Source organism: Schistocerca piceifrons, unplaced genomic scaffold, assembly GCF_021461385.2.
Source record: "Schistocerca piceifrons isolate TAMUIC-IGC-003096 unplaced genomic scaffold, iqSchPice1.1 HiC_scaffold_574, whole genome shotgun sequence".
Taxonomy (NCBI): domain Eukaryota; kingdom Metazoa; phylum Arthropoda; class Insecta; order Orthoptera; family Acrididae; genus Schistocerca; species Schistocerca piceifrons.
Window position 1 is genome coordinate 110,099 of NW_025728815.1, and position 23,186 is coordinate 133,284.

Genomic DNA, 23,186 nt, shown 5'->3' on the forward strand with positions numbered 1-23,186 from the left:
TTTGCGATCGCTACAGCCCTCGAGAAAAATACATTTCAGAGTCCTGAAAATGCGTACAAAGATTTACTCTGCCACAACAATTCGCTACCACTGAGGTCCACAGCGATGACTGACGGGTGCTGCCGTCTTTCGTCTATCGTCATCTGTGATCTTGGCTCAGGCCCGAAAAGACACGCTATTTTGAAATTTTCGGTTCAAAGCATTACATTGGCCCATTTAAAATTGTGCTGCCCCCTGTGATAATCGAACTCACGACCACTGGTTTACAAGACCAGTGCTCTGCCCCTGAGCTAAGGAGGCTGCTACAGCTTACACCTCTTTGCGATCGCTACAGCCCTCGAGAAAAATACATTTCAGAGTCCTGAAAATGCGTACAAAGATTTACTCTGCCACAACAATTCGCTACCACTGAGGTCCAGAGCGATGACTGACGGGTGCTGCCGTCTTTCGTCATCTGTGATCTTGGCTCAGGCCCGAAAAGACACGCTATTTTGAAATTTTCGGTTCAAAGCATTACATTGGCCCATTTAAAACTGTGCTGCCCCCTGTGAGAATCGAACTCACGACCCCTGGTTTACAAGACCAGTGCTCTGCCCCTGAGCTAAGGAGGCTGCTACAGCTTACACCTCTTTGCGATCGCTACAGCCCTCGAGAAAAATACATTTCAGAGTCCTGAAAATGCGTACAAAGATTTACTCTGCCACAACAATTCGCTACCACTGAGGTCCACAGCGATGACTGACGGGTGCTGCCGTCTTCCGTCTATCGTCATCTGTGATCTTGGCTCAGGCCGGAAAAGACACGCTATTTTGAAATTTTCGGTTCAAAGCATTACATTGGCCCATTTAAAATTGTGCTGCCCCCTGTGAGAATCGAACTCACGACCCCTGGTTTACAAGACCAGTGCTCTGCCCCTGAGCTAAGGAGGCTGCTACAGCTTACACCTCTTTGCGATCGCTACAGCCCTCGAGAAAAATACATTTCAGAGTCCTGAAAATGCGTACAAAGATTTACTCTGCCACAACAACTCGCTACCACTGAGGTCCACAGCGATGACTGACGGGTGCTGCCGTCTTTCGTCTATCGTCATCTGTGATCTTGGCTCAGGCCCGAAAAGACACGCTATTTTGAAATTTTCGGTTCAAAGCATTACATTGGCCCATTTAAAATTGTGCTGCCCCCTGTCAGTATCGAACTCACGACCCCTGGTTTACAAGACCAGTGCTCTGCCCCTGAGCTAAGGAGGCTGCTACAGCTTACACCTCTTTGCGATCGCTACAGCCCTCGAGAAAAATACATTTCAGAGTCCTGAAAATGCGTACAAAGATTTACTCTGCCACAACAATTCGCTACCACTGAGGTCCACAGCGATGACTGACGGGTGCTGCCGTCTTTCGTCTATCGTCATCTGTGATCTTGGCTCAGGCCCGAAAAGACACGCTATTTTGAAATTTTCGGTTCAAAGCATTACATTGGCCCATTTAAAATTGTGCTGCCCCCTGTGAGAATCGAACTCACGACCCCTGGTTTACAAGACCAGTGCTCTGCCCCTGAGCTAAGGAGGCTGCTACAGCTTACACCTCTTTGCGATCGCTACAGCCCTCGAGAAAAATACATTTCAGAGTCCTGAAAATGCGTACAAAGATTTACTCTGCCACAACAATTCGCTACCACTGAGGTCCACAGCGATGACTGACGGGTGCTGCCGTCTTTCGTCTATCGTCATCTGTGATCTTGGCTCAGGCCCGAAAAGACACGCTATTTTGAAATTTTCGGTTCAAAGCATTACATTGGCCCATTTAAAATTGTGCTGCCCCCTGTGAGAATCGAACTCACGACCCCTGGTTTACAAGACCAGTGCTCTGCCCCTGAGCTAGGGAGGCTGCTACAGCTTACACCTCTTTGCCATCGCTACAGCCCTCGAGAAAAATACATTTCAGAGTCCTGAAAATGCGTACAAAGATTTACTCTGCCACAACAATTCGCTACCACTGAGGTCCACAGCGATGACTGACGGGTGCTGCCGTCTTTCGTCTATCGTCATCTGTGATCTTGGCTCAGGCCCGAAAAGACACGCTATTTTGAAATTTTCGGTTCAAAGCATTACATTGGCCCATTTAAAATTGTGCTGCCCCCTGTGAGAATCGAACTCACGACCCCTGGTTTACAAGACCAGTGCTCTGCCCCTGAGCTAAGGAGGCTGCTACAGCTTACACCTCTTTGCCATCGCTACAACCCTCGAGAAAAATACATTTCAGAGTCCTGAAAATGCGTACAAAGATTTACTCTGCCACAACAATTTGCTACCACTGAGGTCCACAGCGATGACTGACGGGTGCTGCCGTCTTTCGTCTATCGTCATCTGTGATCTTGGCTCAGGCCCGAAAAGACACGCTATTTTGAAATTTTCGGTTCAAAGCATTACATTGGCCCATTTAAAATTGTGCTGCCCCCTGTGAGAATCGAACTCACGACCCCTGGTTTACAAGACCAGTGCTCTGCCCCCTTTTTTTTTTTTTTTTTTATTTTTTTTTTTTTTGTTTTTCATATTTGTCGTGCCCGTTTCTCTCGACTGTTTTCAGCTGACGTTTATGAACCAGTAGCTATAATGCGAGGAGGACGTGAAACAGCCTTTCGCAGGGTCAAAACTTGTCGTGACTTTTGCCGAAAAATTCCGTTCCGGTACCGGGAATCGAACCCGGGCCTCCTGGGTGAAAGCCAGGTATCCTAGCCACTTTTTTTTTTTTTTTTTTTTTTTTGAAGCAGACACTCTACCACTCGAAACGAATATATCTATTGAAAAAAATATTAAAGAATATCCACCACACAGCCACTTCAAAAGAAGTACAGTACTGAAATTAAAATCCTAAAACATGACTATATAATGTAGACTGCTTACTGAAATAAAGGTTAAAACATGGAAACTTCAGTCCTGGTGTAGAGAAGAAACATACATAAAGGCGGCAAATTCAGAAACAGTATAAAAGAAAATGGCTCACACAGGTGACCTTAGCCAACACCCTCTCTTTCAAATGTGAGGCTAAGCATATTGGCAAAATCATCTCGGAGGCCTGGCAATCGCAAGCGCTGCCAGTAAGCAGTAAGCATGTACTGCCGAAACGCTAGGTGTCCATCGTCTTCATGACAACTGATGACAAAATGTACGAAATGTCCAATCAACCACATGACTGTATGGAGCTTCGTTCGCGGAAAAAAGGAGGAATCGGGCCGGACGATGATGTCAATAGTATAAGCGGCTTCAGCAGACCTAGTGACAAAAGCAAGTTGTTTCCTGAGCCAACGCCAATTGGCAAGGTGCCCACAGCAGGTGAATCGATGTTCAAGGGTATCCAGGAGACCACACCGAGTACAGGTGTCCGTGTCAGAAAGACCAATACGGTGCAGTCGTACATTGGTGGGAACCAAATTATTTATTAGCCTATACCACGTGGACGCCACGGCCATAGAGTGTATCGGCAGACTAACATTCTTCCAGACGTTCCTCCAGGACACAGATGGAGACGCCAGTTCTATTGGATTGGGACCGGCCAGCCCCTCCCAGCGGGCAATCAAGCCCTTGGTCGTTGGCACCGGTCGCTGCGAGAAGACGTCACCGAGGTAACTCACCGCAATGTAAAACTCCCGAATGTGTTTCAGCTTAATATTTAGGCGTCCGACATCGACAGGTGGAGCAAGGCTCGCCGGACGCACAACAGTAAAAAGCCTGGATGTAATTGAAGTCTCTTCTTGCGTAACAATTAGAGTCGTTCGGCGGACGTACAAAGCAGACGCCTTGCGAGTAATGTCAGAGAGGCCCAAGCCTCCGGAGATACGCGGTTTCGTCATTACCTCGTAACGTAACTTGAATAGATGGCCCTTCCATATAAACCTGCTAGACAATTGGCGCAACCTTTTCGCCACCATCATGGGAAGTGGGAACAGCTGAGCAACATAATAAGCTTTACATAGAACGTAGGTGTCTAAAATTCTGACTTTTTGCAAAATGGTAGCAGAGCGCTGCTCATGGACCATCAGAGCCCCCTGTATCTTCTCGGTGACAGATTTCCAATTTAGAGCCGCCATTTTTAGAGGACACCGATCAATGATAATCCCCAAGGACGTATGGCGATCGACAAAAGTGGCCCAAGGGACATCAGCATCGCGAAATCCTCGAATATCAAGGAACTTACATTTACCCTGATTGAGACGCGCTCCAGAGACACGACAGTATGCATCAACTGCCCCTTTCAACAACCGGATATCATCACGTTGACGGAGGAGAACAACGACATCATCCGCATATGCCTTAACAGAGAGCTTCCCACCAGAGAGGGACATACCCTGAAGCTTGAGAGCAATAGTCCGAAGCAGCGGTTCCAGGGACAATACGAATAAAGACATAGAGAGCGGACTACCCTGAGGCACTCCGCGGCGGATAGCAATGGGCGGCGTCAGCTGCCCATTGACTGACACCCGAGCTGTTATTCCCCTATACAAATTGCCAAGAACACCACGTGATGAAGCGTTAATACCTATTGTACCTAAAACATGATCTAAAAACATATGACTGACGTGATCAAAAGCCTCGTAAAAATCAAGGAAGGCAAAGGCACAATGTACGTTTGTAACCGCCGCAACCGAGACAACATCCCGATATTCGGCTACTGGTGTCAGAATAGATCTATCATGAAAACAACATTGATGTGCACCAATCACACCCCGAAGCAGAGAAGACAACCGGCTATTGAGCGCTCTAGCAGCTGTCTTGTAGTCAAAGTTCAGCAATGTGAGCGGACGAAGATTGGCAGCAGATAAACGACCAGAGGACTTCGGAATTAAAACAATTTTCCCTACTTTAAAATCGGCAGGCACATCCACCCCCCTGACAATCTCATTTAAAATCTGCGTAAAAATGCCACCCAAAAGAGGCCAAAAACGGAGATAAAATTCTTTAGGCAGGCCGTCTGGACCCGGCGATTTACTGGACGGAGAGCGAGCAATAAAATCGAAAACATCATCTACCTGGAACTCCCGGAGAAATTCGCCGTTCGCGTCAGGCGCGATCGTCGCAGTTAGATCCCCAAGGACACCATCCGAAAGAGACTCACCAGAATCATCGGCAGAATATAGACTAGTATAATACTGATGAAGAGCACGAACCATTTCCTCCTGTGCAATAAGCTGTCGTCCATCATCCACCGTAAGAGAAGAGATGAAGGAGCGACGACGACGAGTCTGATGCCGTAGCAGGTGGTACAAGGATGTCAGTTCACCTTCAACAAGAGAGTGAGGTTTCGACTTAACTCGCAGACCATCCATCTGTCGTCGTTTAAGGCTCAAGAGCTTGGCTTTAATACGACGAACATCATGGATCCGCAGAGGAGAGGTACCCGCCGCGTCATATAGTTCACGCAGGACAGAGTAGTAATATTCATACGTGTTCTTAAAATCACGCACCCTTGCAGCACAGTAAAAAATCAAAGTCTGACGAATCTTGGGCTTGGCAAACGCAGTCCACCAAACCAGCAAGGAGGGGTATCGCGGGACAGAGCGAAGACATCGCTCCCACACGCCACTTATAACATCATCCATAGCACTGTCGGCAAGGTGGGAAACATTTAACATCCACTGGGAACGATAAAGTTTTGCAGGTTGGTGACTAAGATTTACAGTTGCAGTAAAAGCACAATGGTCAGAAAAACTAGTAGGAATAACATCGACAGAAAGAATTTTATCACATAAAAAATCAGATAAATAGAATCTGTCGAGTCTACTGCATGAGGACCCGGTAAAAAACGTATATTTCATCAGGGTTGGATATTTGTGTTCCCAAACATCACGCAGATGCATCGTACGAACTAAGTCATGTAAATCACGGCAATAATTAAAATTGGGGGACTGGTCTGCAGGGCGTAAAACACAATTAAAATCGCCTCCGAGCAGGAGACTCCGAGGACTCTGGCGCAAAAGATAAATAAGCTCTTCTTTATAAAAGCGCGATCGAGCCACAGTGTGACCCGAACCAGAGGGGGCATACAAAACAACGAGGCGGAGATCAAAAAGACGACAACCAATCCCACGGCCAGAGTCAAGGAATTCAATGTCAGTAATAGGAATGCCCTCTCGAAAGAAAAGAGCAGTTCCTGTTGAATATTCCGGCGCGACATTAAAAGCAGTTTGAAATCCAGGTAGAGAGAGATCAGAAAACAACACTTCCTGCAAAAACACTACGTCCGCACAGGCGTCGTAAATAAACTGCCGCAAAGAGGCAATGCGAACGTCGGACTCAATACGGTTAACATTTAAGGTAAGAAAGGTGTATGCTTGAACCATAGAGAGAAAAGCGAGAAAACAAATCACCTACACCGACGCACCAGCGTCACAGTCCATAGCAGGGGTGACGGAGGCATCCGAGGGAGGGGGACTGCTACCCCGTTCCGCGGATCCCTTACGTTTCGGTTTTTTACGAACAGCATAAACGTTCGGCTGAACGCGTAACTTGCGTCGGCTGACGGGCAAGGAAGCTTCAGCCGCCGGTGACGTAGGAGGGTCAAGTTCTGTATCCGACACCACCCGCGCCGGTCCACATGCGGGATCCGGGGTCGCGGCGGAAACATCCGACGAAACGGAATGGTCAACACCTGCACTAGCTTCCGGCAAAAATGGACTGCACGGAGGCGAAACGTGAGCAGGAAGGTCCGAGGCCGCAGAGTTGGAAGGAAGCGGAGCAGCTCCGCTGGCAGAGGTATGGGGCAGCGAAGCAGGAAGTTGTCGCGGCTCCACTTGTTGTGACATCGAAGTCGGTTTGGAAGACGGCGCCAACAGGCCCGACCGACGACCCGACTCGAGAGAAGCTGCGTCGGAGGCCGGAGGGGGGCCAGCAGCCGCCACCGGAACCGCTACCTCAGGAGGGCAGGGAGCAGCTACAGTACACAGTGGCTCGGAGGATGCCGGTCGCTCGGACTGGGGCATCTCAGGGAGATCCTCATCCGTACTATTTCCATCGTGTGGGCGACGCCTCTTATTATTCAAAAGTGGCACACCCACCTGAGGGACAGACGGAACAACATCAGATTTAGCACGCAAAGGAGGAAATTCTGTGTCAGGGGTGCGCAAAACCTGTGGCGGGGCGCTACTACCACTGGACTGTGCTACACCAAGAGCAGAACCACCTGCAACGAGGTCAGCGACCGTTAACTTGCGACGCTGTTCGAGAGAATTTTTTAAAACAAAAACCCTCCGCGGACAGTCAGTACGCACGTGACCACTTTCATTGCACAAAAAACAGGTGCCAACCTGACCACTATATGTTACATGGACACGATATCCACCGATCTGCAGGTGAGATGGAATATTCTGCTTAATGTGCATTTCGACTGAACGAATACCACTGTAACATAGCAGGCGATGTTGGCTTGACCAGCGTTCAAGGCGAATGCTCTTTACATCACCATACTTTTGTAGACCCTCCTTAAGATAGACATTATCCACCTCCGGTGGAAGGTTGTAAACACGAACATTGGTATACGTGATGGAAGCATTGGAAAGCAGAACGGTACTTACAGAATCATCCCGATGCCGAAAGAGAACTTGATGACCATATTTAGAAAGAATTTTATCAACCTGAAGTGGGTCCATGAACTTAACAAAGAAAACATACAGTTCGGTATCAAAATAAGCAGTGTGCACCTGATCCGAATGAACACCAAAGGTATCTACCAACCAATCATGAATCTCAAGGGAACTAGGTTGCACATTGCGGGTTGACTTGTCGAAAGTAAAACTAACTGTAGCCTGACGAGGAATAACCTGGGACGACATTTTCAAAATAGGCGGTCGAAACCGCTACACACAACACACTGAAATAAGGACAGAAAGTAACACAAGGTACGAAACAACGACGGAGAAACACTCACAGAAGTTGCAACACAACACGTAAACAACGATAGTCCACTATACGTAACGCTACGGCGGAGCGGAAGACTAGGCACGTCCACACTGCACGGCGTCTAAAGCGGAACTCGACAGCGATGACTGACGGGTGCTGCCGTCTTTCGTCTATCGTCATCTGTGATCTTGGCTCAGGCCCGAAAAGACACGCTATTTTGAAATTTTCGGTTCAAAGCATTACATTGGCCCATTTAAAATTGTGCTGCCCCCTGTGAGAATCGAACTCACGACCCCTGGTTTACAAGACCAGTGCTCTGCCCCTGAGCTAAGGAGGCTGCTATTGCTTACACCTCTTTGCGATCGCTACAGCCCTCGAGAAAAATACATTTCAGAGTCCTGAAAATGCGTACAAAGATTTACTCTGCCACAACAATTCGCTACCACTGAGGTCCACAGCGATGACTGACGGGTGCTGCCGTCTTTCGTCTATCGTCATCTGTGATCTTGGCTCAGGCCCGAAAAGACACGCTATTTTGAAATTTTCGGTTCAAAGCATTACATTGGCCCATTTAAAATTGTGCTGCCCCCTGTGAGAATCGAACTCACGACCCCTGGTTTACAAGACCAGTGCTCTGCCCTTTTTTTTTTTTTTTTTTTTTTTTTTTTTTTTTTTTTATATTCGGCTACTGGTGTCAGAATAGATCTATCATGAAAACAACATTGATGTGCACCAATCACCCCCGAAGCAGAGAAGACAGCCGGCTATTGAGCGCTCTAGCAGCTGTCTTATAGTCAAAATTCAGCAATGTGAGCGGACGAAGATTGGCAGCAGATAAACGACCAGAGGACTTCGGAATTAAAACAATTTTCCCTACTTTAAAATCGGCAGGCACATCCATCCCTCTGACAATCTCATTTAAAATCTGCGTAAAAATGCCACCCAAAAGAGGCCAAAAACGGAGATAAAATTCTTTAGGCAGGCCGTCTGGACCCGGCGATTTACTGGACGGAGAGCGAGCAATAAAATCGAAAACATCATCTACCTGGAACTCCCGGAGAAATTCGCCGTTCGCGTCAGGCGCGATCGTCGCAGTTAGATCCCCAAAGACATCATCCGAAAGAGACTCACCAGAATCATCGGCAGAATAGAGACTAGTGTAATACTGATGAAGAGCACGAACCATTTCCTCCTGTGCACTAAGCTGTCGCCCATCATCCACCGTAAGAGAAGAGATGAAGGAGCGACGACGACGAGTCTGATGCCTTAGCAGGTGGTACAAGGATGTCAGTTCACTTTCAACAAGAGAGTGAGGTTTCGACTTAACTCGCAGACCATCCATCTGTCGTCGTTTAAGGCTCAAGAGCTTGGCTTTAATACGACGAACATCATGGATCCGCAGTGGAGAGGTACCCGCCGCGTCATATAGTTCACGCAGGACAGAGTAGTAATATTCATACGTGTTCTTAAAATCACGCGTCCTAGCAGCACAGTAGAAAATCAAAGTCTGACGAATCTTGGGCTTGGCAAACGCAGTCCACCAAACCAGCAAGGAGGGGTATCGCGGGACAGAGCGAAGACATCGCTCCCACACGCCACTTATAACATCATCCATAGCACTGTCGGCAAGGTGGGAAACATTTAACATCCACTGGGAACGATAAAGTTTTGCAGGTTGGCGACTAAGATTTACAGTTGCAGTAAAAGCACAATGGTCAGAAAAACTAGTAGGAATAACATCGACAGAAAGAATTTTATCACATAAAAAATCAGATAAATAGAATCTGTCGAGTCTACTGCATGAGGACGCGGTAAAAAACGTATATTTCACCAGGGTTGGATATTTGTGTTCCCAAACATCACGCAGATGCATCGTACGAACTAAGTCATGTAAATCACGGCAATAATTAAAATTGGGGGACTGGTCTGCAGGGCGTAAAACACAATTAAAATCGCCTCCGAGCAGGAGACTCCGAGGACTCTGGCGCAAAAGATAAATAAGCTCTTCTTTATAAAAGCGCGATCGAGCCACAGTGTGACCCGAACCAGAGGGGGCATACAAAACAACGAGGCGGAGATCAAAAAGACGACAACCAATCCCACGGCCAGAGTCAAGGAATTCAATGTCAGTAATAGGAATGCCCTCTCGAAAGAAAAGAGCAGTTCCTGTTGAATATTCCGGCGCGACATTAAAAACAGTTTGAAATCCAGGTAGAGAGAGATCAGAAAACAACACTTCCTGCAAAAACACTACGTCCGCACAGGCGTCGTAAATAAACTGCCGCAAAGAGGCAATGCGAACGTCGGACTCAATACGGTTAACATTTAAGGTAAGAAAGGTGTATGCTTGAACCATAGAGAGAAAAGCGAGAAAACAAATCACCTACACCGACGCACCAGCGTCACAGTCCATAGCAGGGGTGACGGAGGCATCCGAGGGAGGGGGACTGCTACCCCGTTCCGCGGATCCCTTACGTTTCGGTTTTTTACGAACAGCATTAACGTTCGGCTGAACGCGTAACTTGCGTCGGCTGACGGGCAAGGAAACTTCAGCCGCCGGTGATGTAGGAGGGTCAAGTTCTGTATCCGACACCACCCGCGCCGGTCCACATGCGGGATCCGGGGTCGCGGGGGAAACATCCGACAAAACGGAATGGTCAACACCTGCACTAGCTTCCGGCAAACATGGACTGCACGGAGGCGAAACGTGAGCAGGAAGGTCCGAGGCCGCAGAGTTGGAAAGAAGCGGAGCAGCTCCGCTGGCAGAGGTATGGGGCAGCGAAGCAGGAAGTTGTCGCGGCTCCACTTGTTGTGACATCGAAGTCGGTTCGGAAGACGGCGCCAACAGGCCCGACCGACGACCCGACTCGAGAGAAGCTGCGTCGGAGGCCGGAGGGGCGCCAGCAGGAGCCACCGGAACCGCTACCTCAGGAGGGCAGGGAGCAGCTACAGTACACAGTGGCTCGGAGGATGCCGGTCGCTCGGACTGGGGCATCTCAGGGAGATCCTCATCCGTACTATTTCCATCGTGTGGGCGACGCCTCTTATTATTCAAAAGTGGCACACCCACCTGAGGGACAGACGGAACAACATTAGATTTAGCACGCAAAGGAGGAAATTCTGTATCAGGGGTGCGCAAAACCTGTGGCGGGGCGCTACTACCACTGGACTGTGCTACACCAAGAGCAGAACCACCTGCAACGAGGTCAGCGACCGTTAACTTGCGACGCTGTTCGAGAGAATTTTTTAAAACAAAAACTCTCCGCGGACAGTCGGTACGCACGTGACCACTTTCATTGCACAAAAAAAAACAGGTGCCAACCTGACCACTATATGTTACATGGACACGATATCCACCGATCTGCAGGTGGGATGGAATATTCTGCTTAACGTGCATTTCGACTGAACGAATACCACTGTAACATTGCAGGCGATGTTGGCTTGACCAGCGTTCAAGGCGAATGCTCTTTACATCACCATACTTCTGTAGACCCTCCTTAAGATAGACATTATCCACCTCCGGTGGAAGGTTGTAAACACGAACATTGGTATACGTGATGGAAGCATTGGAAAGCAGCACGGTACTTACAGAATCATCCCGATGCCGAAAGAGAACATGATGACCATATTTAGAAAGAATTTTATCAACCTGAAGTGGGTCCATAAACTTAACAAAGAAAACATACAGTTCGGTATCAAAATAAGCAGTGTGCACCTGATCCGAATGAACACCAAAGGTATCTACCAACCAATCATGAATCTCAAGAGAACTAGGTTGCACATGGCGGGTTGACTTGTCAAAAGCAAAACTAACTGTAGCCTGACGAGGAATAACCTGGGACGACATTTTCAAAATATGCGGTCGAAACCGCTACACAAAAAACACTGAAATAAGGACAGAAAGTAACACAAGGTACGAAACAACGACGGAGAAATACTCTCAGAAGTTGCAACACAACACGTAACAAAAACGATAGTCCACTATACGTAACGCTACGGCGGAGCGGAAGACTAGGCACGTCCACACGGCACGGCGTCTAAAGCGGAACTGCACGCCCCTGAGCTAAGGAGGCTGCTACAGCTTACACCTCTTTGCGATCGCTACAGCCCTCGAGAAAAATACATTTCAGAGTCCTGAAAATGCGTACAAAGATTTACTCTGCCACAACAATTCGCTACCACTGAGGTCCACAGCGATGACTGACGGGTGCTGCCGTCTTCCGTCTATCGTCATCTGTGATCTTGGCTCAGCCCCGAAAAGACACGCTATTTTGAAATTTTCGGTTCAAAGCATTACATTGGCCCATTTAAAATTGTGCTGCCCCCTGTGAGAATCGAACTCACGACCCCTGGTTTACAAGACCAGTGCTCTGCCCCTGAGCTAAGGAGGCTACTACAGCTTACACCTCTTTGCGATCGCTACAGCCCTCGAGAAAAATACATTTCAGAGTCCTGAAAATGCGTACAAAGATTTACTCTGCCACAACAATTCGCTACCACTGAGGTCCACAGCGATGACTGACGGGTGCTGCCGTCTTTCGTCTATCGTCATCTGTGATCTTGGCTCAGGCCCGAAAAGACACGCTATTTTGAAATTTTCGGCTCAAAGCATTACATTGGCCCATTTAAAATTGTGCTGCCCCCTGTGAGAATCGAACTCACGACCCCTGGTTTACAAGACCAGTGCTCTGCCCCTGAGCTAAGGAGGCTGCTACAGCTTACACCTCTTTGCGATCGCTACAGCCCTCGAGAAAAATACATTTCAGAGTCCTGAAAATGCGTACAAAGATTTACTCTGCCACAACAATTCGCTACCACTGAGGTCCACAGCGATGACTGACGGGTGCTGCCGTCTTTCGTCTATCGTCATCTGTGATCTTGGCTCAGGCCCGAAAAGACACGCTATTTTGAAATTTTCGGTTCAAAGCATTACATTGGCCCATTTAAAATTGTGCTGCCCCCTGTGAGAATCGAACTCACGACCCCTGGTTTACAAGACCAGTGCTCTGCCCCTTTTTTTTTTTTTTTTTTTTTTTAACAGAGAGCTTCCCACCAGAGAGGGACATACCCTGAAGCTTGAGAGCAATAGTCCGAAGCAGCGGTTCCAGGGACAACACGAATAAAGACATAGAGAGCGGACTACCCTGAGGCACTCCGCGGTGGATAGCAATGGGCGGCGTCAGCTGCCCATTGACTGACACCCGAGCTGTTATTCCCCTATACAAATTGCCAAGAACACCACGTGATGAAGCGTTAAAACCTATTGTACCTAAAACACGATCTAAAAACACATGACTGACGTGATCAAAAGCCTTATAAAAATCAAGGAAGGCAAAGGCACAATGTACGTTTGTAACCGCCGCAACCGAGACAACATCCCGATATTCGGCTACTGGTGTCAGAATAGATCTATCATGAAAACAACATTGATGTGCACCAATCACACCCCGAAGCAGAGAAGACAACCGGCTATTGAGCGCTCTAGCAGCTGTCTTATAGTCAAAATTCAGCAATGTGAGCGGACGAAGATTGGCAGCAGATAAACGTCCAGAGGACTTCGGGATTAAAACAATTTTCCCTACTTTAAAATCGGCAGGCACATCCATCCCCCTGACAATCTCATTTAAAATCTGCGTAAAAATGTCACCCAAAAGAGGCCAAAAACGGAGATAAAATTCTTTAGGCAGGCCGTCTGGACCCGGCGATTTACTGGACGGAGAGCGAGCAATAAAATCGAAAACATCATCTACCTGGAACTCCCGGAGAAATTCGCCGTTCGCGTCCGGCGCGATCGTCGCAGTTAGATCCCCAAAGACATCATCCGAAAGAGACTCACCAGAATCATCGGCAGAATATAGACTAGTGTAATACTGATGAAGAGCACGAGCCATTTCCTCCTGTGCAATAAGCTGTCGCCCATCATCCACCGTAAGAGAAGAGATGAAGGAGCGACGACGACGAGTCTGATGCCGTAGCAGGTGGTACAAGGATGTCAGTTCACCTTCAACAAGAGAGTGAGGTTTCGACTTAACTCGCAGACCATCCATCTGTCGTCGTTTAAGGCTCAAGAGCTTGGCTTTAATACGACGAACATCAGGGATCCGCAGTGGAGAGGTACCCGCCGCGTCATATAGTTCACGCAGGACAGAGTAGTAATATTCATACGTGTTCTTAAAATCACGCGTCCTAGCAGCACAGTAGAAAATCAAAGTCTGACGAATCTTGGGCTTGGCAAACGCAGTCCACCAAACCAGCAAGGAGGGGTATCGCGGGACAGAGCGAAGACATCGCTCCCACACGCCACTTATAACATCATCCATAGCACTGTCGGCAAGGTGGGAAACATTTAACATCCACTGGGAACGATAAAGTTTTGCAGGTTGGTGACTAAGATTTACAGTTGCAGTAAAAGCACAATGGTCAGAAAAACTAGTAGGAATAACATCGACAGAAAGAATTTTATCACATAAAAAATCAGATAAATAGAATCTGTCGAGTCTACTGCATGAGGACGCGGTAAAAAACGTATATTTCACCAGGGTTGGATATTTGTGTTCCCAAACATCACGCAGATGCATCGTACGAACTAAGTCATGTAAATCACGGCAATAATTAAAATTGGGGGACTGGTCTGCAGGGCGTAAAACACAATTAAAATCGCCTCCGAGCAGGAGACTCCGAGGACTCTGGCGCAAAAGATAAATAAGCTCTTCTGTATAAAAGCGCGATCGAGCCACAGTGTGACCCGAACCAGAGGGGGCATACAAAACAACGAGGCGGAGATCAAAAAGACGACAACCAATCCCATGGCCAGAGTCAAGGAATTCAATGTCAGTAATAGGAATGCCCTCTCGAAAGAAAAGAGCAGTTCCTGTTGAATATTCCGGCGCGACATTAAAAACAGTTTGAAATCCAGGTAGAGAGAGATCAGAAAACAACACTTCCTGCAAAAACACTACGTCCGCACAGGCGTCGTAAATAAACTGCCGCAAAGAGGCAATGCGAACGTCGGACTCAATACGGTTAACATTTAAGGTGAGAAAGGTTTATGCTTGAACCATAGAGAGAAAAACGAGAAAACAAATCACCTACACCGACGCACCAGCGTCACAGTCCATAGCAGGGGTGACAGAGGCATCCGAGGGAGGGGGACTGCTACCCCGTTCCGCGGATCCCTTACGTTTCGGTTTTTTACGAACAGCATTAACGTTCGGCTGAACGCGTAACTTGCGTCGGCTGACGGGCAAGGAAACTTCAGCCGCCGGTGATGTAGGAGGGTCAAGTTCTGTATCCGACACCACCCGCGCCGGTCCACATGCGGGATCCGGGGTCGCGGGGGAAACATCCGACAAAACGGAATGGTCAACACCTGCACTAGCTTCCGGCAAACATGGACTGCACGGAGGCGAAACGTGAGCAGGAAGGTCCGAGGCCGCAGAGTTGGAAAGAAGCGGAGCAGCTCCGCTGGCAGAGGTATGGGGCAGCGAAGCAGGAAGTTGTCGCGGCTCCACTTGTTGTGACATCGAAGTCGGTTCGGAAGACGGCGCCAACAGGCCCGACCGACGACCCGACTCGAGAGAAGCTGCGTCGGAGGCCGGAGGGGCGCCAGCAGGAGCCACCGGAACCGCTACCTCAGGAGGGCAGGGAGCAGCTACAGTACACAGTGGCTCGGAGGATGCCGGTCGCTCGGACTGGGGCATCTCAGGGAGATCCTCATCCGTACTATTTCCATCGTGTGGGCGACGCCTCTTATTATTCAAAAGTGGCACACCCACCTGAGGGACAGACGGAACAACATTAGATTTAGCACGCAAAGGAGGAAATTCTGTATCAGGGGTGCGCAAAACCTGTGGCGGGGCGCTACTACCACTGGACTGTGCTACACCAAGAGCAGAACCACCTGCAACGAGGTCAGCGACCGTTAACTTGCGACGCTGTTCGAGAGAATTTTTTAAAACAAAAACTCTCCGCGGACAGTCGGTACGCACGTGACCACTTTCATTGCACAAAAAAAAACAGGTGCCAACCTGACCACTATATGTTACATGGACACGATATCCACCGATCTGCAGGTGGGATGGAATATTCTGCTTAACGTGCATTTCGACTGAACGAATACCACTGTAACATTGCAGGCGATGTTGGCTTGACCAGCGTTCAAGGCGAATGCTCTTTACATCACCATACTTCTGTAGACCCTCCTTAAGATAGACATTATCCACCTCCGGTGGAAGGTTGTAAACACGAACATTGGTATACGTGATGGAAGCATTGGAAAGCAGCACGGTACTTACAGAATCATCCCGATGCCGAAAGAGAACATGATGACCATATTTAGAAAGAATTTTATCAACCTGAAGTGGGTCCATAAACTTAACAAAGAAAACATACAGTTCGGTATCAAAATAAGCAGTGTGCACCTGATCCGAATGAACACCAAAGGTATCTACCAACCAATCATGAATCTCAAGAGAACTAGGTTGCACATGGCGGGTTGACTTGTCAAAAGCAAAACTAACTGTAGCCTGACGAGGAATAACCTGGGACGACATTTTCAAAATATGCGGTCGAAACCGCTACACAAAAAACACTGAAATAAGGACAGAAAGTAACACAAGGTACGAAACAACGACGGAGAAATACTCTCAGAAGTTGCAACACAACACGTAACAAAAACGATAGTCCACTATACGTAACGCTACGGCGGAGCGGAAGACTAGGCACGTCCACACGGCACGGCGTCTAAAGCGGAACTGCACGCCCCTGAGCTAAGGAGGCTGCTACAGCTTACACCTCTTTGCGATCGCTACAGCCCTCGAGAAAAATACATTTCAGAGTCCTGAAAATGCGTACAAAGATTTACTCTGCCACAACAATTCGCTACCACTGAGGTCCACAGCGATGACTGACGGGTGCTGCCGTCTTTCGTCTATCGTCATCTGTGATCTTGGCTCAGGCCCGAAAAGACACGCTATTTTGAAATTTTCGGCTCAAAGCATTACATTGGCCCATTTAAAATTGTGCTGCCCCCTGTGAGAATCGAACTCACGACCCCTGGTTTACAAGACCAGTGCTCTGCCCCTGAGCTAAGGAGGCTGCTACAGCTTACACCTCTTTGCGATCGCTACAGCCCTCGAGAAAAATACATTTCAGAGTCCTGAAAATGCGTACAAAGATTTACTCTGCCACAACAATTCGCTACCACTGAGGTCCACAGCGATGACTGACGGGTGCTGCCGTCTTTCGTCTATCGTCATCTGTGATCTTGGCTCAGGCCCGAAAAGACACGCTATTTTGAAATTTTCGGTTCAAAGCATTACATTGGCCCATTTAAAATTGTGCTGCCCCCTGTGAGAATCGAACTCACGACCCCTGGTTTACAAGACCAGTGCTCTGCCCCTTTTTTTTTTTTTTTTTTTTTTTAACAGAGAGCTTCCCACCAGAGAGGGACATACCCTGAAGCTTGAGAGCAATAGTCCGAAGCAGCGGTTCCAGGGACAACACGAATAAAGACATAGAGAGCGGACTACCCTGAGGCACTCCGCGGCGGATAGCAATGGGCGGCGTCAGCTGCCCATTGACTGACACCCGAGCTGTTATTCCCCTATACAAATTGCCAAGAACACCACGTGATGAAGCGTTAAAACCTATTGTACCTAAAACACGATCTAAAAACACATGACTGACGTGATCAAAAGCCTTATAAAAATCAAGGAAGGCAAAGGCACAATGTACGTTTGTAACCGCCGCAACCGAGACAACATCCCGATATTCGGCTACTGGTGTCAGAATAGATCTATCATGAAAACAACATTGATGTGCACCAATCACACCCCGAAGCAGAGAAGACAACCGGCTATTGAGCGCTCTAGCAGCTGTCTTATAGTCAAAATTCAGCAATGTGAGCGGACGAAGATTGGCAGCAGATAAACGTCCAGAGGACTTCGGGATTAAAACAATTTTCCCTACTTTAAAATCGGCAGGCACATCCATCCCCCTGACAATCTCATTTAAAATCTGCGTAAAAATGTCACCCAAAAGAGGCCAAAAACGGAGATAAAATTCTTTAGGCAGGCCGTCTGGACCCGGCGATTTACTGGACGGAGAGCGAGCAATAAAATCGAAAACATCATCTACCTGGAACTCCCGGAGAAATTCGCCGTTCGCGTCCGGCGCGATCGTCGCAGTTAGATCCCCAAAGACATCATCCGAAAGAGACTCACCAGAATCATCGGCAGAATATAGACTAGTGTAATACTGATGAAGAGCACGAGCCATTTCCTCCTGTGCAATAAGCTGTCGCCCATCATCCACCGTAAGAGAAGAGATGAAGGAGCGACGACGACGAGTCTGATGCCGTAGCAGGTGGTACAAGGATGTCAGTTCACCTTCAACAAGAGAGTGAGGTTTCGACTTAACTCGCAGACCATCCATCTGTCGTCGTTTAAGGCTCAAGAGCTTGGCTTTAATACGACGAACATCAGGGATCCGCAGTGGAGAGGTACCCGCCGCGTCATATAGTTCACGCAGGACAGAGTAGTAATATTCATACGTGTTCTTAAAATCACGCGTCCTAGCAGCACAGTAGAAAATCAAAGTCTGACGAATCTTGGGCTTGGCAAACGCAGTCCACCAAACCAGCAAGGAGGGGTATCGCGGGACAGAGCGAAGACATCGCTCCCACACGCCACTTATAACATCATCCATAGCACTGTCGGCAAGGTGGGAAACATTTAACATCCACTGGGAACGATAAAGTTTTGCAGGTTGGTGACTAAGATTTACAGTTGCAGTAAAAGCACAATGGTCAGAAAAACTAGTAGGAATAACATCGACAGAAAGAATTTTATCACATAAAAAATCAGATAAATAGAATCTGTCGAGTCTACTGCATGAGGACGCGGTAAAAAACGTATATTTCACCAGGGTTGGATATTTGTGTTCCCAAACATCACGCAGATGCATCGTACGAACTAAGTCATGTAAATCACGGCAATAATTAAAATTGGGGGACTGGTCTGCAGGGCGTAAAACACAATTAAAATCGCCTCCGAGCAGGAGACTCCGAGGACTCTGGCGCAAAAGATAAATAAGCTCTTCTGTATAAAAGCGCGATCGAGCCACAGTGTGACCCGAACCAGAGGGGGCATACAAAACAACGAGGCGGAGATCAAAAAGACGACAACCAATCCCATGGCCAGAGTCAAGGAATTCAATGTCAGTAATAGGAATGCCCTCTCGAAAGAAAAGAGCAGTTCCTGTTGAATATTCCGGCGCGACATTAAAAACAGTTTGAAATCCAGGTAGAGAGAGATCAGAAAACAACACTTCCTGCAAAAACACTACGTCCGCACAGGCGTCGTAAATAAACTGCCGCAAAGAGGCAATGCGAACGTCGGACTCAATACGGTTAACATTTAAGGTGAGAAAGGTTTATGCTTGAACCATAGAGAGAAAAACGAGAAAACAAATCACCTACACCGACGCACCAGCGTCACAGTCCATAGCAGGGGTGACAGAGGCATCCGAGGGAGGGGGACTGCTACCCCGTTCCGCGGATCCCTTACGTTTCGGTTTTTTACGAACAGCATTAACGTTCGGCTGAACGCGTAACTTGCGTCGGCTGACGGGCAAGGAAACTTCAGCCGCCGGTGACGTAGGAGGGTCAAGTTCTGTATCCGACACCACCCGCGCCGGTCCACATGCGGGATCCTGGGTCGCGGGGGAAACATCCGACAAAACGGAATGGTCAACACCTGCACTAGCTTCCGGCAAACATGGACTGCACGGAGGCGAAACGTGAGCAGGAAGGTCCGAGGCCGCAGAGTTGGAAGGAAGCGGAGCAGCTCCGCTGGCAGAGGTATGGGGCAGCGAAGCAGGAAGTTGTCGCGGCTCCACTTGTTGTGACATCGAAGTCGGTTCGGAAGACGGCGCCAACAGGCCCGACCGACGACCCGACTCGAGAGAAGCTGCGTCGGAGGCCGGAGGGGCGCCAGCAGCCGCCACCGGAACCGCTACCTCAGGAGGGCAGGGAGCAGCTACAGTACACAGTGGCTCGGAGGATGCCGGTCGCTCGGACTGGGGCATCTCAGGGAGATCCTCATCCGTACTATTTCCATCGTGTGGGCGACGCCTCTTATTATTCAAAAGTGGCACACCCACCTGAGGGACAGACGGAACAACATCAGATTTAGCACGCAAAGGAGGAAATTCTGTATCAGGGGTGCGCAAAACCTGTGGAGGGGCGCTACTACCACTGGACTGTGCTACACCAAGAGCAGAACCACCTGCAACGAGGTCAGCGACCGTTAACTTGCGACGCTGTTCGAGAGAATTTTTTAAAACAAAAACTCTCCGCGGACAGTCGGTACGCACGTGACCACTTTCATTGCACAAAAAGCAGGTGCCAACCTGACCACTATATGTTACATGGACACGATATCCACCGATCTGCAGGTGAGATGGAATATTCTGCTTAACGTGCATTTCGACTGAACGAATACCACTGTAACATTGCAGGCGATGTTGGCTTGACCAGCGTTCAAGGCGAATGCTCTTTACATCACCATACTTCTGTAGACCCTCCTTAAGATAGACATTATCCACCTCCGGTGGAAGGTTGTAAACACGAACATTGGTATACGTGATGGAAGCATTGGAAAGCAGCACGGTACTTACAGAATCATCCCGATGCCGAAAGAGAACTTGATGACCATATTTAGAAAGAATTTTATCAACCTGAAGTGGGTCCATAAACTTAACAAAGAAAACATACAGTTCGGTATCAAAATAAGCAGTGTGCACCTGATCCGAATGAACACCAAAGGTATCTACCAACCAATCATGAATCTCAAGAGAACTAGGTTGCACATGGCGGGTTGACTTGTCAAAAGCAAAACTAACTGTAGCCTGACGAGGAATAACCTGGGACGACATTTTCAAAATATGCGGTCGAAACCGCTACACAAAAAACACTGAAATAAGGACAGAAAGTAACACAATGGACAAAACAACGACGCAGAAACACTCACAGAAGTTGCAACACAACACGTAAACAAAAACGATAGTCCACTATACGTAACGCTACGGCGGAGCGGAAGACTAGGCACGTCCACACTGCACGGCGTCTAAAGCGGAACTACCCCTGAGCTAAGGAGGCTGCTACAGCTTACACCTCTTTGCGATCGCTACAGCCCTCGAGAAAAATACATTTCAGAGTCCTGAAAATGCGTACAAAGATTTACTCTGCCACAACAATTCGCTACCACTGAGGTCCACAGCGATGACTGACGGGTGCTGCCGTCTTTCGTCTATCGTCATCTGTGATCTTGGCTCAGGCCCGAAAAGACACGCTATTTTGAAATTTTCGGTTCAAAGCATTACATTGGCCCATTTAAAATTGTGCTGCCCCCTGTGAGAATCGAACTCACGACCCCTGGTTTACAAGACCAGTGCTCTGCCCCTGAGCTAAGGAGGCTGCTACAGCTTACACCTCTTTGCGATCGCTACAGCCCTCGAGAAAAATACATTTCAGAGTCCTGAAAATGCGTACAAAGATTTACTCTGCCACAACAATTCGCTACCACTGAGGTCCACAGCGATGACTGACGGGTGCTGCCGTCTTTCGTCTATCGTCATCTGTGATCTTGGCTCAGGCCCGAAAAGACACGCTATTTTGAAATTTTCGGTTCAAAGCATTACATTGGCCCATTTAAAATTGTGCCGCCCCCTGTGAGAATCGAACTCACGACCCCTGGTTTACAAGACCAGTGCTCTGCCCCTTTTTTTTTTTTTTTTTTTTTTTTTTTTGTACGAAGTCCGACGCCTTATCCATTTTTTTTTTATGCTTTATGCTTTATCCATAATATGATTTGCATCTCTCCGCCATATGATAACAATATGTAAGGAAGGCTCCAGTGGACCGCCTTCACCGCTTGTTAGTGCATTTATAAACTCCATTTGTTTCTCCTGGAAAATATACACAAAACGAACTCTTTCCACATTGTATGACGATTCCTGGGCAAAATCCCTTAGTGCTTGTCTTGCATCATCATGGTATGGTGTATCTTGAGATACTAGCACTACACAGAGTCTCTTTCTTGGTCGTGACCACTCAGGAGGACATAATGCATCAAACATCCCCTGTGAAGACAATCTGGGAAGCATTAGATATTTGTTACTATTAATAATATCCTGCATTGTTTTTATTGGCATGTCTGACATGCTCAGACTTGCAACCGGACAATCAATATTTTCATTGAAAAGCAATAGAGTATCAATATCACTAGGAACTTTGTACTTCTTTTGAACAGATCCAGTGGCAGGAGAATTCAGTTGCACAAACCCAAATGCAACACGTTCCCTGTAGAAAAATGCCATTAATAGGTACCGTAACCTCACTGAATCGTGGCGCTCAAATATAAGTGCTCTAACTCTGTTGTCTTTCCAACCACTCAGAAATAAGGAGACTGTTTCATCTTCAACTGGCTGAACTAATCGATATGGAAATCTACTTCTCACAAATTCAACAATTTTTTGAACACTAAAAAGTGAGTCTCTATAAATACTAGCTTTCCCATCCAACAGTACAACAAGGGTAGGCAGTGTATGGATGCCAATTTTTTTTGTCAGCATTGGCTCATTTTCTGAATGAACTGTAACAATGCCAAATCCTAATGGCTCCAATTCTTCTATTAATCTTCTCCATACTGGCTCCACTTGCAGACAAGCAAAGCACCAATCCGAGTAGAACATTACAAGATATGGAATTCTGAAACTCTTTGGTACAATTTTGTTCTCAAAAGCCCGAGTTGTGACACTAAGCTGATGAAACGTAGTGATGTCACGATCCTGAAATTGAAATTTAAAACTACCTCCATGAGTGCCAAAGAGATCATCAAATGGGTCTCTTCGATACTGACTATAATCACGTTTTGGACGTAGAGGTGGAGTTTCTTCCGTTATCCCAAAATTGTCATACTTCTTTCTTCGTTCAGGATCAGTTAAAAGCTCATATGCCTGGTTTATTTCCACGAATTTATTTTCGGCGGCGGGATCACTATTTTTATCAGGATGCCATTCTTTCGCTAACTGCTTGTATGCCTTCCTTATTTCTTGTAGTGTTGCTCTCCTATGTATTCCTAAAATTTGATATGGGTTACCTAAACCATGAACACCAGCAGTTATCAGAAAAAAGCAAATGAAATGACTGAGCCATTTCATTGCTTCTCGTTAATTTAGAAGTTAGAAAACACGTCCAACAACCATCAACAACAACGAAAAAAGTATTTACAAAATT

General features: G+C 47.6%; 1 protein-coding gene and 12 non-coding genes across 13 annotated transcripts; all 13 read right to left on the reverse strand.

The window, feature by feature from the left end:
* Positions 1 to 228: 228 nt before the first annotated feature.
* On the reverse strand, positions 229 to 300 carry Trnat-ugu. The gene has a single exon. It is a non-coding gene; the product is annotated as a tRNA-Thr (tRNA).
* Positions 301 to 539: 239 nt separating this feature from the next.
* Trnat-ugu lies at positions 540 to 611 on the reverse strand. The gene has a single exon. It is a non-coding gene; the product is annotated as a tRNA-Thr (tRNA).
* Positions 612 to 857: 246 nt separating this feature from the next.
* Positions 858 to 929, reverse strand: Trnat-ugu. Its single transcript has one exon. It is a non-coding gene; the product is annotated as a tRNA-Thr (tRNA).
* A 246-nt stretch (positions 930 to 1,175) lies between these two features.
* Trnat-ugu lies at positions 1,176 to 1,247 on the reverse strand. Its single transcript has one exon. It is a non-coding gene; the product is annotated as a tRNA-Thr (tRNA).
* A 246-nt stretch (positions 1,248 to 1,493) lies between these two features.
* Positions 1,494 to 1,565, reverse strand: Trnat-ugu. Its single transcript has one exon. It is a non-coding gene; the product is annotated as a tRNA-Thr (tRNA).
* Positions 1,566 to 1,811: 246 nt separating this feature from the next.
* On the reverse strand, positions 1,812 to 1,883 carry Trnat-ugu. Its single transcript has one exon. It is a non-coding gene; the product is annotated as a tRNA-Thr (tRNA).
* Positions 1,884 to 2,129: 246 nt separating this feature from the next.
* On the reverse strand, positions 2,130 to 2,201 carry Trnat-ugu. The gene has a single exon. It is a non-coding gene; the product is annotated as a tRNA-Thr (tRNA).
* A 5,952-nt stretch (positions 2,202 to 8,153) lies between these two features.
* Positions 8,154 to 8,225, reverse strand: Trnat-ugu. Its single transcript has one exon. It is a non-coding gene; the product is annotated as a tRNA-Thr (tRNA).
* Positions 8,226 to 12,207: 3,982 nt separating this feature from the next.
* Positions 12,208 to 12,279, reverse strand: Trnat-ugu. The gene has a single exon. It is a non-coding gene; the product is annotated as a tRNA-Thr (tRNA).
* A 246-nt stretch (positions 12,280 to 12,525) lies between these two features.
* Positions 12,526 to 12,597, reverse strand: Trnat-ugu. Its single transcript has one exon. It is a non-coding gene; the product is annotated as a tRNA-Thr (tRNA).
* Positions 12,598 to 16,912: 4,315 nt separating this feature from the next.
* Positions 16,913 to 16,984, reverse strand: Trnat-ugu. Its single transcript has one exon. It is a non-coding gene; the product is annotated as a tRNA-Thr (tRNA).
* Positions 16,985 to 21,293: 4,309 nt separating this feature from the next.
* Positions 21,294 to 21,365, reverse strand: Trnat-ugu. The gene has a single exon. It is a non-coding gene; the product is annotated as a tRNA-Thr (tRNA).
* A 371-nt stretch (positions 21,366 to 21,736) lies between these two features.
* On the reverse strand, positions 21,737 to 23,167 carry LOC124760559 (dnaJ homolog subfamily C member 16-like). The gene has a single exon (XM_047249101.1). It carries the CDS (start codon positions 23,108 to 23,110, stop codon positions 21,737 to 21,739), a length of 1,374 nt encoding a protein of 457 aa, XP_047105057.1. The 5' UTR covers positions 23,111 to 23,167.
* Between the last annotated feature and the right edge of the window lie 19 nt (positions 23,168 to 23,186).